This window comes from Filicampus tigris, chromosome 1, assembly GCF_054856515.1.
Source record: "Filicampus tigris isolate MCC_2025a chromosome 1, RoL_Ftig_1.0, whole genome shotgun sequence".
NCBI classification, from domain to species: Eukaryota; Metazoa; Chordata; class Actinopteri; order Syngnathiformes; family Syngnathidae; genus Filicampus; species Filicampus tigris.
In genome coordinates, this window is record NC_141217.1 from 8,835,647 (window position 1) to 8,855,011 (window position 19,365).

The following is a 19,365-nucleotide window of genomic DNA, read 5'->3' on the forward strand; positions in this document are numbered from 1 at the left end:
TCTATCTCTCTCTCTCTCTCTCTCTCTCTCTCTCTCTCTCTCAGAAAGGCGCATTTATTTTATTTTGCTTGCATTTAAGTTCCTAGTTTTCGTTCAGTCCTCGTCGGATCATTGTCTCTGTCATGTTGTTTTGTTTCTCCTGGAGTTGTGTTTTAGTTCTCTAGTGTTTCTTTGCTACTTTGATTTTGGACTTTTCAAAACTTGTATGTGCTCGTTTTTGTTAATAAATATTTTCTTCAGTACCCCCTGCTTCTCCTGCCTCCCTGAATTTGGGTCCTCCATCCCGGAAAAGTGACAGGTTCATAGGCTACTTTGTTGTTGTTGTTTTGCCTGCGGCGCCTGTTAAAAAAAAAAGTACAGGGGCTGAAATTTTGTGCTACTTGTGCTTAATTTATACAATTTATTTTTTATTTTTTATTGTTTATTAAAGTACTTGGGCGGCACGGTGGTCGACTGGTTAGCTAGTCCGCCTCACAGTTCAGAGCTTGTGGGTTCGATCCCAGCTCCGGCCTCCCTGTGTGGAGTTTGCATGTTCTCCCCGTGCCTGTGTGGGTTTCCTCCGGGTACTCCGGTTTCCTCCCACATTCCAAAAACATGCATGGTAAGTTGAATGGACTCTCTAAATTGCCCCTAGGTGTGATTGTGAGTGCGGATGTTTGTCTCTGTGTGCCCTGCGATTGGCTGGCAACCGATTTAGGGTGTCCGCCTACTGCCCGAAGACAGCTAGGTTAGGCTCCAGTATGCCCGCGACCCTTGTAAGGAGAAGCGGTAGGGATAACGAATGAATGAATGAATTAAAGCACTTGAATTTACCTTTACCTTATTTGAAGTTATTCTTTAATTAAATGTAATTCATTTTATTGATTGGATGGACTTTAATTTGCCTGAAAATGATTTTGTATTTTCGTCTGATTGAATGGTTGTCTTTAAAAAAATAAAATAAAATAAATGAGACGTTGCTACAGTTACTCAGTACTTGAGTAGTTTTTTCACCAAGTACTTTTTTACTTTTACTCAAGTAATTATTTGGATGATTACTTTTTACTTCTACTTGAGTCATATAATTCTGAAGTAACAGTACTTTTACTTGAGTACAATTTTTGGCTACTCTACCCACCTCTGCTCATGGCATTGGGAAACATCCGGGTGCACTTTTGTAAAGTTGAAACCTGTCGCATTTTTCCCTTTGCCTTCCTTCATAGTGTCCTCTAAGGACATCCACTCTTGTTTTATATTTTACCTATCATCGATTGATCCGCAGAGACGTTGTCTGTAGATACTCTAGGATTTTTCTTTACTTCATTGAGCATGCTGCGCTGTGCTCTTGCAGTCACCAGTTTACAATTTACAGTTTACAGGGACAATAGCAACGGTGCCAACTAGGACTGCACAGCATATGAAAAAAATAGCGATATTACAATAATGGCCTGTCGGTCGGACCCTCCGGATGCCCATTTTTGGGGCGGAGGGGTGGAGGGTGACAAATTTTTAAAAATGGATGGACTAAACATGGCGGGAAGTGGTTTTTAGTCCAGCCTACTAATTGGCCCTCATGTGCTCGACGTGGTCGAGAGGCGGCCAAATTTCGCCTCAGCCTACTCAGTGAAAGGCTTCGTTTTAGGCTTCTTTCTACTCCTGCCGCATTGATTCACATGACCGACGCATTGTGCTGTTGGCGACAGGTCTACAACACATTGAACGGGGCGGGGGGCGACAATGTTTAAAAATATGGCCGGAGGGTCGCGGCCGGCAGGGTACCCAGGTCAAGGGTGGAGGGTCGCGGCCGGACTGGCAAAAAAGGGTTAAGTGGCCAGCTCTGGCAATATGCATATCACAAAGACATGCAATCATTTTCTGATGAAATTCTATGCTTTCATCTGAATTTGACCAGTCTAATGCAAACCAATAGTTGAACATCATCTCGAGAAATTACAATTAGTTAGCTAAGAACGCACTGAGCCATCCTATTTTGCGGCATGAAAATATTGGACTTCTTTCATTGGATAATAAAAATGACATTTCTTTAGTTACATGTTAAATATCGCAGTAATATCAATCAACATCCATATCGCATGTTTTTCCAATATCGTGCAGCCCCAGTGCCACCTTTCTCCAATAATCTCTCATTCTGTTTTACCGTGAACTGATGAACATCAAGATTTGTTTTTTTAGATACTTTTTTGACCTTTTCCAATTTAATGCTAGTTAATAATTCTTAATTGTAGGTATTCTGAGAGATCTTTTGATGTGAGGCATGCTTCCCATCGGCACTCTGCTTCTTGAATGCAAAGCACTGAAAACTGGTGTGTTTTTTTATAGGGCAGGATAGCTTTAACCAACACCTCCAATCTCATCACATTGATTGGACTCTAAGTTGGCTAACTCCGATTAGTTCTTGGAGAAGTCATGAGCCTCAGGGTTCACGTATTTTCCACTTATATACAGTGAATATACAATAACAAGTGTGTCCAATAAAAACATGAATAGATATCATTTTGCGAGTGGTATTATCTTAAGAACACAGTGTTCGTCTATTGTTGTGACTTAAAAATGTAAATCAGGTCACAGTCTATGAACAATTTATGCCGAAATCCGGGTAAATCCAAAGGGTTCACATCCTTTTATTTCTCCCAACTGTATGTGTCATTTTCAACAATGTATAGTAAAGCGTAAAGAGAGTTAGAGAATTGATTTGCACATTTTTATGAGGGTTAGACGGTGCTCAGAGTCATGCAGAGGCACTGTGTGAGCGCAAGGAGCTGACACAAGATGTATGTTCAGCAAAAGTTACAATAAGAAACTGTTTGAACAAGTTATGACCTCGTCATCTTTTTACAGTCATTGTCTTGTTCTATTTTTTTACTGCTCATACTTCATGTTTGTATATGGCATTGCCCGTGCAAGGACCGAAGCCTACCTTGTTACCATAGCAACCCATGCCGACAGGTCAGTACCCAGAGCTGATATGTGGATGAAATCTGGACACTTGATGACGTTGTCAGACGGTAGGGCTTCAAGGTCTGATTTGATGAAAACATCAGATTTTTTTCTGTAGACCTCTGAGTTCTTTTTGCTGCTTCCATCACATTTAATGTCGCTGAAATTTATTGAGCCCGTCCCAGAAGAAGCCAAGTATATCACCCTCGAAAAGCCTTGAGATAGTCAGTCCAACTGTTGAAAACACCCAACTCCCAAGGTATCAAAAGTTGCAGTGATGAGACAACGTTGCCACCCTGGGAAACTTTACTTAACTCAGTGATTGCCGGTCAATTGTGGATGTATACAGTATTTATGTATGTATTTATTCATTTTTAATTGCATCTGTGTGGTCAGCGGCATACTTCACTTCCTGCTGTGTGACTTTCGGTTTCCATTTGAGGCAACAAATGAGTATATGAGATATACCGCCATTAAGTATGCCGCCTTGCCAAATGCCAAATTTGTTTGACATCTTTTGAAATTGCATTTGCAATCGAGAGACAAAGTGGAGATTGAAAAAGCAACACTTTTGGCTAAGAACGAGTGCATTTTGCTGCTTAACTTGTATTCCACAAACGCAAAATTAATCAAAATGCCGTGTTTCAACTAGTGGGCCTGCTGGGAACATATTCTTGAAAAAAATATATTTGGGTTGACTTCCGCTCTGAAGTTTGAAGTTTTTGGCTAAAAAGACTGCTTTCTTCCTCGTGGAAGAAACATTCACAGTCAGATGATGCCGTTTTAATTGCGTTTTGTTAGACGTGCTACCTGCAACATAGCCGCCGATCTCCATGCAGCAAGTTCGGCACACAACTTTGGGACTTATCCACGTACCTTTCCCCATCAGAGATTTTAAGAGGAAAGCCAAAATGTTCTCAAACAGGAGACCGCAGTGTACGGGGGAACCTTCGAGCTGTGGCTTGTTTGCGTATGCCATAATAATGCCATTTATCCATGCATTTATGATTTATCATATCTTCTGGCATACTGGCTCCTCTTCTGTGCCCCCACTGTCCTACGCACGCAACACTCAATAGCGTCCGTGTGAAAACTCGCCAACTCTCGCGTAAGCTAGCGCTAAAAATAATAACTGATCAGAAACGGTACGCAAGTGACCGAACCGAACATGCCGTACCGAAACGTATGAATATACCCACGTATACTGTTACACCCCTAGTATGTATGGAGTTGAAGAGATTTTTCTCAGTGCCATGATGACAGTTGACATTGCACAAAGAGGAAACACAAAATTGACAGGAACAATATTGGTCTGCCGAAAGGTCAAAGTGTCAGAGTTCGATTGGAAGAAAAGCCACTGAGCCATTCGAGCAACGTGACATCGTTGTGTTGTATGAATATACTATACTGTGTAGTGTCTGCACATTTTCGAATTAGAATTCAAAAGGCCAAGCTTCAATTCCATCTTTCCATTCTAAAAAGTTTTTTTCCCCATTGAATAAGTATGTATTGTTCCCCTTTATCAGACTATATTTAGTCTCATAAACTAGAGCCTAAATGGGCAACGCATTCCTAACTCTAAGGCAGTAAAATCCTGTGGATTCTCTCATCATCTCAATGTAAAATGTAATGAGAATATTTCCCTCTCACGAGTGCAAATCATTATGGCAAAAAAGTAATGTTGTGTTACATTTGATTCTTATAGCAATATTGTCAACATGAAACCTAATTTATTTTTGTTATAAAAAAAATGACCTAAATTGTGTCACCCGCAATGCAGCTATCAACATAATCACTACCGATTGAAATTTGAAACCAACAATAGCGATTTGCTGCAGAGTTGATACGGCGGGTGCGTTCTAAGGTCCAGTTCACTTCCGTGAGTCCTTGGTAATGAATAGGGTGAGGACACAGTTGATAGCATCGTCTATGTGTCCAGGGCACTAAAGACATGAGTCAAGGTATTGTAGCTATGGCGAGGCAGTGCCGAAATCAATACCTCATTACATGGTGCTTTCGGGCCAGACCACGGAGGCGAGCCTGGTAGTCCACTGGGGGAATTAGTGCTGGTGTGATTGTCAGGGAGAGAAGGTTGGGACCTGGACTTGTGCGGGATAGAGAGGCTCTAGTCTTGCTCTAAATAGCCCTCTGATTTCTCATGGGACACAACATTTAGCTCAAAGCCCTGCCACTTTTTGAGAACATTTTTTTATGGATATTTGTGTGTTATAACTGTAACGCATGTTGCCATAATATGAATGTGACTTTATGATTTTCTGTTTTTCTTTCTTTTTTGAGAAAGTTTAATCATATGTATTGATTTTTCCATTGTTGTAGTCTGGCCGGACAGAAGTGATCGATAACACCCGGAATCCGGATTTTGTCAGAAAGTTTGTCCTGGATTTCTTCTTTGAAGAAAAACAAAATCTAAGGTTTGACGTGTAAGTAACCTGATGTTTTATTCACATTCTCCAAACAAATCTGAAGTGACTCTGTTGCATGACAACTCAATTTCGTGAAAAGAAACATTTATTCAGTAAGGTATAGCAATGGCCTGGCTAGTTAATGCTAAATTCAATTTGATCATTATTTGGTTTAAAAAAGTGAGTCATTTGGTGGGCTCCCTGATTAAATTTGATTATTTTTTGTATACCCATTTAATTTCACTAACCTTTTTATCCTTAATCAATAGCCATCAAAGGTCACTCACATTCCACTTTAGCTTTATCTGCAGGGTATGAGCTGGGTAATTATTGTGACAATTGCTTTGACTCATTTGAAGATAGTGAAGTGAGAAAATTGTACCTCAAAAAAGGTTGCATACATTCTCATCTTTGTACTCTCACAGCCTAGCACAGGGGTTGGCAACCCATGGCTCCAGAGCCTCATGTTGCGGTCCTGCGTGGCTTGGGAAATTAAATTATAAGTGTCCGATTGAAGTGTATGTTATATGTCTCAAACACATGTATCATGTCTTCTTATTAAGTCTAAGTTTTCGGCCACTTTCGTATGTGGTCCTAGATTTTTTTGCAATTCGACCGCAGTCTGAACAGCACCAGGTTGCATATATCCGACATTGATGTCATCCGAGCCCAAAATGTGCTCTGTGTGGGCGAAAGGAAAGTGCTGGCAGCCAGAAGATCGAATCTGCAAATTTGGTTTGACTAACAGTATTGACTTTATATTTGACTTCTCAATTTAATCCCACTTGAAACATGAAGCATAAGGTGGATATTTATGGTGACAGTATTCAACCACAGTTCGATCGGCTCATTTTTTCGCGCGGTTATGATGTGATGTCATCATTGGTGACCTCTCCTTGCAAATATTCATTTTCATTGTCCGGTGAAATAATGCTCTTTTTTTCCACTGTATTTTTAACAATTTTACAAGTGTAAAGATAAACAGTATATTTATAGGCTAATAACGACGTACGCGACCTGTGACGTTTTGACTTTAAGACACCTGTGCCTCTCCCGCCATTTTGTCCCCAGCACCATAGTGACTACGTTTACATGCAGTCAATATTCGGTTTAAGGTCAAAATCCTGAAATATTCTGAACAACCCGTTGACATGATTGAGTGGACAGAGTTGCTCTGGCATTTGAATAACCCACTGTGACGGCAACGCACGGCGTCGTGACTCAAATGGACGTCATTTCCGCTTGTTACTTTTAACTGTCAATAAAACAGTTGATATTCATGTCACTCACCACATAAATGAAGCAGCCGGTTTCCTCCGCGCTCCAAAGGTGTGCTTTTGTGCTGCGTCTCTTAGCTTGTTTACCTCTGCTTGTGTATTTGCGATGGGTTTCGCGCCGAACAACACACTTCCGCATACAAGCACTTCCTGTACTACAAAAACCATCATTCCTTGCGGTTGTACATGCGCAGAGTGTCTTGAACGTGTCTGTTTGCGCGGCGGGTGTATCTTTACCTTTTTTCGCCCTCCTCTCCTTCTTCTCCATCCTCCTCTCAGGCAGTAATGCTACGTACAGCATCGTATGCTTTTTATTTTAATATATATATATATATATATATATATATATATATATATATATATATATATATATATATATATATATATATATTTTTTTTTTTTTAAATCACAAGCATTTTAACTTTCAGGTTACATCACCAGTGTAGGAACGGAACTCGTTTGTAAATTGAGGACCACCTGTATATCATTTGAACTGCCTTGTGTAGTCACATAAAAACAACTAAACATGATTGGCCACAACTCACAACTTTTCCCGAAAAGCTGTCTCTATTCGATTGAAGAGTAAGGATTTTTATCTCTCATTTTATTCCATTTAGATTTCGCAGTAAGATTGTGCAAGGTTTATTTTTCTGACAGTAAAATACACAAGCAATGACGTACTGCCTTGGAACTCATTAAATCCACAAGCAAGTAACAACACTGTGAAAAATGTAGTTTTGAGTAGCTGACTATTTAAGCACAATGGGAGGAGTGATATCAAAAACTGAGCATGATGTTAGCCCTCAAAACACATGCGATGTTGCCACTGTCTGTAGAGATACATTTTAAATGTCACATTGAAATACAGTATATGTGCAGACTGAAGAGTTGTTCAGTTCTAAACAAGCAAATACACTTGCAGAGGTAATCCTCCCAGATCAGGGGCCCCAACAGATAGTCCCTGAGCACCACACGAGCATCTCAAAATAGCTCACCAGTGAGATGTTGCTATTGGTTTTTTTTTGTGTTCACCTCCCCTGCCCCTTCCCCTAAAAAACAAACAGTGACGCCTACCATTGTGGGTTTTTTTTGTTGCTATTCTTTTTTAAATCACACACTTGCATTGGTGTACATTTGCAGGGTTTCTGTGGGTCATTAAAAGTCATTAAATGAATTTTATGAAAATTAAGGCCTTAAAAAGCATTAAACACAATGTCCACAGGCTTTTAAACAATTAATTGACAAATCAATTGAGAATTGATTCCCACGGGATCATTCGTATTTTAATTCCGGTTCCCAGTTTCAGTTGGAATTGCTCGGTAGTCTAATCTTTTTTAACACACTGAACTAATTCATCAGTGTAGGTAAAGATATGTAAAGCTATACTGTTAATTTTAATATGTACTGTATAGTTATAAAAATAAAAGCTAGGTAATAAAGCAAAACGGTGTACATATTTTTTAGGAGTTAGGGTGGCCAGTGGCCCTCATTGTCAAGTGCTCACAATCTTAAAAATGTGTGTGTGTGTATATATACATCAGTTGAAATCAGTATTTAACATGTCACCATTTTTATCACTAAATATATTTCCAAAGGTGCTATTGACACAAAATTGTCATCAGATATTGGAAACAGCCCACGTAATCCATACATGCAAAGAAAGCAGAACAAATAAACTTAGAAACTAAGTTGCATGTGAAATGACACAGGGAAAAAAATAACAAACGCATGAAGAAAGGGAAGTGCAAAAAGGCATGGAAAGCCAAGAACACCACATTTATCAATAATCAAACAGCAATCCAGCCCCCTGTCAGTGCAAATGAATATCAGATGTTTCAGTCCTAATTGATGGCCTACAAAAAGGTCTCATGACGGAGGTGCGAGTCAAGGCTCATCTCATGGTGGGTAAGAGCAAAGAGTTGTCTCATGACCATCGCAAGCTAATTGCTGCGAAACATAAAGATGGCATTGGTTACAGGAGCATATCTAAGCATCTGAATGTTCCATTGAGCACGGTTGGGGCCATAATATGTAAGTGAAAAGCCACTCATACCACCATAAATTTGCCTCTTCAGATACTGCTCACTAGATTTCTGACAAAGGAGTGCAAAGAATAATCACACGAGTTGTCCAAGAGCCAAGGACAATCTGTGGAGAACTTCAAAAAGCGTGGGTTTTCTCCGGGTACTCCGGTTTCCTCCCACATTCAAAAAACATGCACGGTAAGTTGATTGGACTCTCTAAATTGCCCCTAGGTGTGATTGTGAGTGTGGATGTTTGTTTGTCTCTGTGTGCCATGCGATTGGCTGGCAACCAATTCAGGGTCCTCCGCCTACTGCCCGAAGACAGCTGGGATAGGCTCCAGCAGGCCCCGCGACCCTTGTGAGGATAAGCGGTATCGATAATGGATCGATGGCGTAGTCAATACTTTTTTCCTGTCTCTTTTCACATTATTACAACTTAAAGACTATGTGTGAAGTAAACTTGGCCAACCATCATTTGAGTATTACTAATGGCTAAAACTATTTTAAATCATTCAGTACCAGACTTTTTCAGACCCTCTGTGAAATGACATATAAATATGTCATTGGGATAGAATGAATTTTAAGCGTACTTTCGTTAGTTTTTATGAGGCGAGACACCCAGATTCGTAATTAGACCCATAGCAACACTCTTAACGATAAAAAATGTAAGTGTTCTGCAATCTCAGGTAATCTTCGGCAAGTGACGAGTCGTCAGGGAGTCACCCATTGTACTGCATTGTTTACTGTCATGTTTGCTGCTCTTTGCCGTTGTTATCACGTTTTTTTGGGCGAAATGCCTCGGCGCTGTGAGGCGATGCATTTTTCATATTCAGGCCAACAGTTGTTTAAGTCAGTGGTTCTCAAATGCAAATACTAGTACCCCTGGGGGTTCTTGAAGGCATTTCAGGGGGTACTTGGGATTTTGAAATATGTTTAAAAAGTAGCTGCAATGCAAAAAAAAAAAAAGAGCTTGATCACAACAGCTGCCTCCTTGCCACCAAGAATGACAAAGATCCTCAGGAATGCCCAAGCCTGAGTGACTCACTAAATGCAAAAAGACTCAGTTCAGTTGACACTTTGTAATGCTGTCAGTCTTCTTTTTTAATTATTAAATAGATATTTTCAGACAAGATTTTTCCAAATTAAGTTTAAAGTTTCTTTTGAAGAACAGACTCTTACTGTGATCGCAAAGGAGGACACTCTATTGATAATTATTCTTGTGTGCACTGGAGCCAACACTCTACGCCATAAACTGGCATGACTGGATGAATGAACATGACACCTCCTCTTGGAAAACTGCCTATTAGTACTATCACAATGTGACAAGAAATAAAGCTCATTTGACAATGTGGGACACCAACCCACTATGACGTGGCTCTCAGTGCTTGCAGAATATATGAAACAACAAACAGTTAATCTCATCGTGCATTATTTACAGCACGGCACAATCGAATTTCAAACAATAATGCTAGGCTAATAATCGTATCCAATTTAGTTTACCATTCTTTCAATGTCATTGGGTCTCGTCTCAACTCCATGTCCGGTCGTTCGGGCACAACATTTTCATCATCCTGAGCATTTGGCTTGTACATGGATGGACCAACATGCATCATGCCAACAACCTCCTCTTCCTCTTCCAACACCTGGACACCTGGATATCGCTTTCTGAGTCCTGGATATCGCTTTCTGAGTCTGTTTCTGAGTAGCTTTGTACACTTTGCACATTGAGCGCGGCTGTTGTTCATCTAATGATGTCACAATTCCGGTTTCGAGCTCGCAAGGCTCTCACTTCGGAAAAACAGTTACTTTTGTTAAATATAATAAATAGAAATGATTTTTTTCATGCTTTATTTTTTTTACTGTTTAATTACTAATTAATTACTTTAATTATTCAACTTAAATTTCATGTGGCTTTTTCTGAAATTACTTCACTCTTGGCCTTTAATTTCTCAGCATATTTGCTCTGCTTTCTTGGATGGATTAAATGAGTTGTTTCCAATATCTGGTGAAAATTTCATATCAATAGCACCTTTGGAAATATGTTAATGTATTTAGTGATAAAAATGCTGACGTGTTAAATACTTATTTCAGCCACTGTATATGTGTGTACGCAACCGAAATCACTTATGCGTAACGTTATGTCCTTCACGACGGACATTTGCGTACCTGTACACACTGCCATCAATCCACCATCTCATCTGCTGAAACACAATGAATGAGCCAACTGTGAAAGATGAAAAAAAAAAACAACAACAACAGCCATTAAGCAGCTTCTTTGGTATTTCACCACCAAAAAAGAAACAGCCAAATGAGCCTGAGCCAAACAAAAGGGTTATTTTTCCGAAAAGTGGCTTCAAGTCATGCTGTGGCTTGAAGCTAATGATGAACGCACTGAAGTGTGTTGCAAGATTTGCCGCTCACATCCACATCCATCTGATAAAACTGGCCGTTTACATGTCAGTGTACAGTGACGGAGAACTTACCTCGGACTTCCTTGGACAAATTGAACTGCGTGCTGATCAAACCACACAAGCCATGACGGACGATCGAGTGAGACTTTTCGAGGACACAGGCTTGGATAACTGGACCGCTAAACTGATTGCTGTGTGCAATATATATATATATATATATATATATATATATATATATATATATATATATATATATATATATATATATATATATATATATATATATATATATATATATATATATATATATATATATATACTGTATATATATATATATATATATATATATACTGTATATATATATGGCTGGACCGATAATTCAATATCAAAATGTATTGCGATTCACATGTTGTAGATATCAAGAAAATGCCTTAGATAAAACGTTACATAGAAACAAATTAGAAAACAAACCTGTTCGCTGCATGGTGCGTGATTTAGGCAGCCCACATCTACCTCCAAACACGAAGAAGTTACACCAACAAAGAAGAAGCCGCTAAACCAAAGAAGAAGAACCAGCTAACCCAACGTAGCATGCGAGCAGGCCCGGCAGCCGTGCGCCATACTCGCGCCGAGCGAGCGAGCAGCGTAACTTCGTTCAAATAAATGACCAGTCGACTCACTTCTCAATAAAATGATACTATTTATGATAACCCGATTAAACACCCCCGGATGGAGACGTGGTGTACAAGTAAAGGAGTTCCCTGTCTTTGACATGTAGTGCCAATTAGCCATATCCAAACCTTAGCATCGCACTTAAGTTAAACTATGGACTATGGCAATAATGAGTCCACATTACACTTCATAACGATGTAAACAAAAAACAGTTAACTTTTTTTTTTCCGTAGGTTTAAAACAAAATCAGTGGTTATCAATATTGCTTGGATTTTGACAGCTTTTCAGACATATCAAGAGTTTATTTAATCTCTATATTGATCAGTTTATTTCACTCTTTAATAGTTACGTTGAGCTTTTAAAGGTTTATTTTGTAAAATAAAATAACCTGAATTTATTTTTCTCCAGGTCAGTATTTTCAATAGTTAAAAAAAGAAAAAAAATCAATATATATCAATATCGACCAACATCAAGCACTTATATCATGACATACTTTTCAGTCATATCGCAAAGCCTTTTGACAATAATTTAAAAGAAAAAAAACTACCGTAGTAGAGTTCAAAGGTCTTTTTAGCGCTTTTAGAGCATGACCAATAACATTTGTGGAAACAAACTAGCGGGCGCAACTATGATGAAATGATTATATAGAATCATTTGAAAAAAGTTATTTCAGAAGTTTGTATCCAACATGTCATATTTATCAGTACCCAAGAAGATGCTATTAATTCAAAAAAACAACTTCCCTTATATATGTCTGCAGCTCTTTTTATTGTTCCATTCAAAAGTCACCTCTATTGCAACATATTGGTCTTCAAAAATACTGCAAAAAAATCAACAACTCTTAGACAGTAATTGTGATGATTAAAGAGAAGATCAATGCCAGGTTGCAGTGTTTTCACAGTGGTGTGTTAATTAAAAGCCCCCTAAATTAAATTGGCCAAAAAGCTTCAATAAAATGTTATAAGAGGAATATATTATTTTCCTCAATGATCCGAGTTGGGTTGAATCAAAATGATGACAATAAATAACACTGGCCACATTACTAGTAAACAACATATCATTGCTATTGAGCTACAATTGATCCTTACAAATCTTGGCTTTGACACATTTCTTCTCATATCTTCTCATATCTTTGTTTCTGCCAGGTACAATGTGGACTCCAGAAGCTGTAACATTTCCAAACACGTAAGTACAGTATCTCAATGTCAACAGTTTTGACTCAGAGCTGATAGCTCTCATTTGCAGTGTAAACTCATTTACAGTGTTAGAGTGAACAACAGCCATGTTGTGACTCAGTGTGCATAAAGTGTCATTCGGAACTCAGTGTAGCGTTTGCCCTTCTATTGACAAATGTTCCTCTTATTTTTTTATTCACAAAACTATCGTTCATCCTGGAGCGCAGAAGGTGAGTGGTTTGTGATTAAAGTACCGGTACATTTGTGCGCTCATCCTCCTTCACTCATCCATGGTTTGTGTTCTAGAATCGTCCACTTCATTGCTATTTCTCTCATTCTTTCATCTCATCTCATCAAGGACGAACAGCTCCAAGGCACAGAGTTTTCCCCTTCATAGTGTTCTTCCTCGTGTTGTCTCTCTGCAGCTGGTCTTCAAATGTACCAGCAGCTGTTGTTGTTTGAGACTACACCAGATTGTGTCAGGATGTTTACAGGTGCTAAACACATTTAGACTTGTCCCTACACATAAACGACACAACGCAAATTATGTCTTTGTTGTTTTTCTAGACATTTTTTTTCTTGTAGGTAGTCAACTTGCAATATTGTCATGCAGTGATAAAACAGTGATAAAACTAATCCATACAAGTTCTGCAAGTCCTGTTTATAGAAATTTCACTCTCTGAGAGGACTGGCAAAGATCATGACCAACTCTACACCAAAGTATAGAAATTGGTTCTGTTTGCTACCCTGCTGAGCTATTAGTATTGTAACAGTTTACATACAGAACAGTAGTTAATTGTCATGCAGCTGGCGTGGGATCCATTCCAACCCAGTGTGCTCTTCACAAATGCCCTGTGAATGACTGGTCATTAGACCACCTTCTGCCTTTGAATGACTGATTAAAACCTTTTAGTTTGAACATGCAGAAAATGTTCCTTACAATTACCTCATACTGGAAACATGTACTGCCGGTCTGAAAAGCAATAGGAAGAAGTTCAATGTTGTTTAAAGTGGAAGTCAACCCAAACATTTTTTTTCAAGAATATGTTCTATGCATTCCCACTAGTTGAAACAAGGCATTTTGATTAATATTGCGTTTGTGGAATAAGATTTAATCCACCTATTTTTTGCCATCTCGGGGGGCGGCCATTTTGTCACTTCTGTCGACTGAAAATGGCATCAGAGTTGCTCAGGGCTCAGGTAACGACCAATGACAGATCACCTGTTTTCTGAAGCTGAGCCATGATTGGTTGTTATCAACTAGTGGGCCTGCATAGGACATATTCTTGAAAAAAATATGTTTGTATTGACTTCCTCTTTAAACCCTACCCCTTCACCATTAACTAAGCCACTGATGCCAAAGTCAGGGCATGGGAGGCCCGCCACATCATCTTATGTGGACCACAGAGGAAAATGATGTACATTGACTTCTTGTTTCTTGCTAAATACAAAATTACAAATTTGCTGCACTTTCAATAATACTGGCAGTCCTCGTATTATGACGCGACCTATGACATTTCAACTTTACGACACCCGTGCCTCTCCCGCCATTTTGTCCCCAGCACCATAGTGACTACGTTTATTTTAATGTATTTTCCGTTTTTATACAAAGTATTTTGACGTAAATTTCGACTTTAACGGTGAAATCCGACATATGCCGAAATTCAGGTTACATCACCAGTGTAGGAACGGAACTCGTTCGTAAAATGCGGACTTCCTGTGTTGACATATTGCAAGCATTTTTTGTTAGAAATTCCCCTTTTAAAATATATTGAAGACTAATTCAACACACATTTTTTTACTGGCTTCTGATTTCAAAATAGTTATCCGTCAATTTGTTGTGTACATGTAATAATATGAGGCGATCGCGCATTTGTTGTATGTGGGTCCACAGTCCTAATGAGGGAAAACATGACCACCATTTGGCTCATGACAAAAATATGTTTGACACCCTTGTCCTAAGATACATTATCCATCAAGAAGTGCAATCTGAAATACACACAAACATACATAGGCTACATACAGTACATATATACATACATACGTGCAGAGATAGACACCTTACCCTTTTTTGCTGGTCCGTCCTCCGTCCGCGACCTTGGTACTCTTGCGTCCTTGTCCCTTTGTCCTTATTCATAAAAAAAAATTAAAAAACATCCTCCGACCCCTCCCGTCCTCGTCCTTTAAAAGCGCATCTGTCCTTACATTCCGTCAATTCGACCCCCAAACCCCCACCCCTCCCATAAAAAAAATTAAAAATTGTCCGTGCACTCATAAATGTTATTTAAAGCTTGTTAGCTGGCTAATGTTATATGTTTAAATAAGAGGGTATTTGTCGTTGTGGCAGAAGTCCAAGTACACGCAGCAACGCTCCATTCTGTGGTGCCACCCCTCACCACATGCACAATGAATCAGCTTGACAACATCGTGCTTGAAGTTCACAGTGAAAAGGTCTGTAAGAGCCGCATGAAACCGGGAAAAGAGCTGCATGTGGCTCACGTGTCGCGATTTGGCCAAACCTGATTTGCGCCTAATAGCGCCTCCATTATGGCGAAAACAAGCCAGCAATGGTAAAACAAGCACATACCAATAATGGTAAGAAACAACCAGACCTCGGCTCTGGGCTCGGTCCCTCTGGGCCGGCCGGGTGCCCATTTTGGGGGCGGAGGGTGGGGGCTGATAAATTTTAAAAAATGGCTGGACTAAACATGGCCAGTCGCGAGGCGGACAAATTTAATCTCAGCCTACTCGGTGAAAGGCTTCTTTTTAGGCTTCTTTCTACTTTCCGTCGGCGCGGGCGACAACTTCCGCATTGATTCACGTGACCGACGCATTGTGCTGTTGGCGACAGGTCGGCAACACATGCCACGCACACATCAGGAATTTGGGGTGATAATTTTTATGAATAAGGGTGGGGGGTCGCGGCCGGAAGGGTACCCAGGTCAAGGGTGGAGGGTCGCAGCCGGACCGGCAAAAAAAGGGCCAATTGCCCAGCTCTGGAAATAACATAAAGAAAAGCTCATACCAGCAATAGTAAGAGACTACATAACGAAAGCACATACCAGCAAGGTAAGAACAACAATACCAGAAGGGTAATAGACAATACATACCAACTTGGTAAGGAACAACAAGCACACATCAACATTTCAAGACAGAGAATTGATTCCATATTGTATAATTGCATATTGCAGATAAACATTGCATGGCATTAAGACCCGCTCTTACTAGATTGTGACCAGAGCAAATGTTTATATAACAGTTTAAATCTGTGAATATGTTGGCATTGTTTGTGTTGGATATCCAGGCTATTCCAAAGTTTCACACCACATACAGATACACAAAGCTCTTCCGAGTAGATCGGCCTCTAGGTAATGTGAAATCTCCATATCCTCTCAAATTATGCGTTTTCTCACAAATTATGAAAAAATGTTGTATGTTACTTGGTAGTTGTTTGTAGAAAGCTTTGAATAAAATTATGAATGTATAATATTTTACAAGATAATGTATTTTTAATAGTGTTGACTGAATGAAAAGATGAGTGAGTGTGTTCTAGAAATCCAACCTTGTGAATGATCCACACAGCTCGTTTCTGTAAAGTAACGATTGTAGGCAAAATAAAGATTGATTGTACATTGGTAACTGTTTCTCCACACTTCAATACAATCCGTAAAATGTGGTAGTACCAAGGAGTAGTATAAAGTACGGAGTGTATTTTCATCAGGAAATGGTTGAACTCTATTTTTAATTGACAGACTCTTTGAGATTTTTGTTTTTCAGTGTCTGATGTGGGCTTTCCATGATAATTTACTGTCTATTAGAACCCCTAAAAAATTATTCTCATCTACATACTCAATATGAACACCTTCAATCATAATCTGTAGTCTTGAAATGGTTGTAGAATTACCAAACATCATTGGTAATTACGAAGTAATGTCTTACTCAAATTTAATGTTAATTTATTATTATCCAACCACTTCAATTTATTAAATTCCTAATTTACCGTGTTTACAAGTTCATTACAATCATTACTGCTAAAAATATAAATTGGTATCATCTGCAAAGAGTATACATTTTGGTGATTGAGTCAAATGTATCATTGATATAGACATTGAAAAGTTTTGGGCCCAAAATGGACCCCTGGGGGACACCACAAGAAATACTGAGATTTTTTGATGAGTAAGGTCCCATTTTAACATATTGTACCCTGCCTGTTAAATAGCTTCTTAACCACTCCCCGGCAACCCCCCTAATACCATATAAATTAAGTTTGTTGAGTTGAATTGGGTGATTGATTGTATCAAAATCTTTTTTCGAGTCGATAAAAAATCCAATAGTATGCTTTTTTTGGTACAGTGCATTAGTGATCACTTTGTTGGAGTTTTGTAGGTCTCGAGTCCATAAGCCCAATTAGCAATTTACAAAACAGCTACTTACTCAATGCGTGTTCGTTTTATCTTTCAAGAAGGTATCCAATATAAATAAAGACTCACACAAATCGATTGAATTTTCTCGTCAGTTTTCTTTACCATCTCTGAAGTTCAGGAATCATACAATGATCAGATCTGGGCAGCTTTTCCATCGTCGCGAATGCTCTCACCCGAGATGGGCGAGGGCAGAAAAGGGGCGCGGTCTAACATGCAGCCCTCACATTTATACTGTCTTCAAAATCTAAACCTAATGTGGGTTGGTCTTCTCCCTGGCTAGCCCTGCCTATGGGGCTGATCTTCACCAGCTGGTCCCGTGCTCAGATCAGGGCACGCTGACTTTGAACTGATTATGCGATGTGTATTTCCCAATTTGGTTTTGGTTAACCTGTTGGCTAATATATAGCCATTCTTATGGATTCAGATCCTTCAACTTCTATTGCTTCAGTTATTGCCATTGAGGTGGTTGTTTTAGTTCTAAATTCATATTGACCATGATTAATTATGTTTAATAGTTTGCCAAGAAACCTTTCCAGTCGGGATTTAAAAAGTGAAGTAAGAATGACAAATTACAGAAATAGGTCAGAGTTGTTGCAATGTTATATATGACTTTTTAAACAATTATCATATCAATATCATGGCAGTCAGTGAATATTTTATTTTTACATTTGAGAACAATGTTTGTCACTTCCTGCTCATCTATGGCTGAAAGAAAAATTGAGTAAGGGTTCCTTTTAATTGTTTGATTACATTGGTTAATGTCCTGGTCTGGAATCTCACCAGCCAACTCCGGGCCAACATTTACAAAAAAATTATTAAAACAGTTTACTTTACACTTACCATGTTATCCATATTGTGATTTACACCATTCTTATCAATGAAATAATCAGGACAAGTTGCTTTAGCAGATCCCTGTTTGATTAAGTTGTTCAGTATATCCCAAGTTTTTTTTTGCATTATTTTTATTTTCATTTAATTTTTTTATATAATACAGCTTTATGCTAGTTCTTATTATGTCTGTTAATTTATTTTTATAAATCTTATATCTTTGTTCTGCTTCTTTGGTTTTGAACTTAATGAAACATTTATAGAGATTGTTTTTCTTTTTACAAGCATTTATGATTCCTTTGGTAAGCCACAGACTTTTATTTATTTTCTTCTTTGTACTGCGTTCTTCAGCAGGGCAGTGTGTATTATACAGCTTTAGCAGATCCCTGTTTAATTAAGTTGTTCATTATATCCCAATTTTTTTTGTTATTATTTTTATTTTCATATAATATTTTTTTATAATACAGCTTTTTGCTGTGATCCAGGTGATCTATATACACAACTTATAATTATATTTTTCTTCTTTTCATTATGAATTTCTACAGTCAAACATTCCATTGTTCCATCTATTGCACATGTCATATCTGTTAAGACCATACATTTGATTGATTTGTGAGTGTATAAAGCAATCCCACCCCCCATTTTTTTTCTCTATTCATATAGTATAATTCATAATCATTGAGACCAAAATCAAGACCTTTATCAGCATTTAACCAAGTTTCTGTAAATGCAATGATACTAAATGGCTGAGTGAATTGCTTTAAATGTTCTTTGATAGAGATTAAATTTTTATACATGCTTCTACTATTAAAATGTATTATTGAAAGTTTACCCACTGATTCCATACTATTTTCATACTGTTCTTGTGGAAAATAATTACAGTTGTTAACGATGGAAGAGAGAAAGTTGTTATCAGAATCTATTTCTGTATTAAGATCCGTTGTGTTGTGCCCATGTATTCAAGAGTTTCCAGCTCCATCTGTTTATGGTAGAGAGTTCTCTGTTGCATGTTCATATCTTTGTTGTTCCTTGATGTAGTCTGTGTGTCCGTGATGTTGAACATGTTGAATATATAGAGTCATGTTACCTTGGTTCTGTTCGTATCAGTACTCGCCCAACTCGTCGATGTTCCTCACCACCAGCACTTTTGCTTCTTCTTGAGTCCCGTTCAGTTTGATGAATATCGTACAGCTC

General features: G+C 38.6%; 1 protein-coding gene across 3 annotated transcripts in view; it reads left to right on the forward strand.

Annotated features, from left to right (window-relative positions):
- The window catches only part of cpne9 (copine family member IX), a 108,855-nt gene that overhangs the window by 21,432 nt on the left and 68,058 nt on the right, over positions 1-19,365 (forward strand). Inside the window, exons 4-5 of one of the 3 annotated variants that reach the window (XM_086050673.1) lie at positions 5,275-5,378; positions 12,890-12,929. In XM_086050673.1, coding sequence (XP_085906799.1) covers positions 5,275-5,378; positions 12,890-12,929 — 144 coding nt within the window. Of the gene's footprint in view, positions 1-5,274; positions 5,379-12,889; positions 12,930-13,392; positions 13,414-16,268; positions 16,288-19,365 lie in introns of those variants that run through there. The other 2 variants (XM_086050685.1, XM_086050676.1) reach the window with 2 other exon arrangements.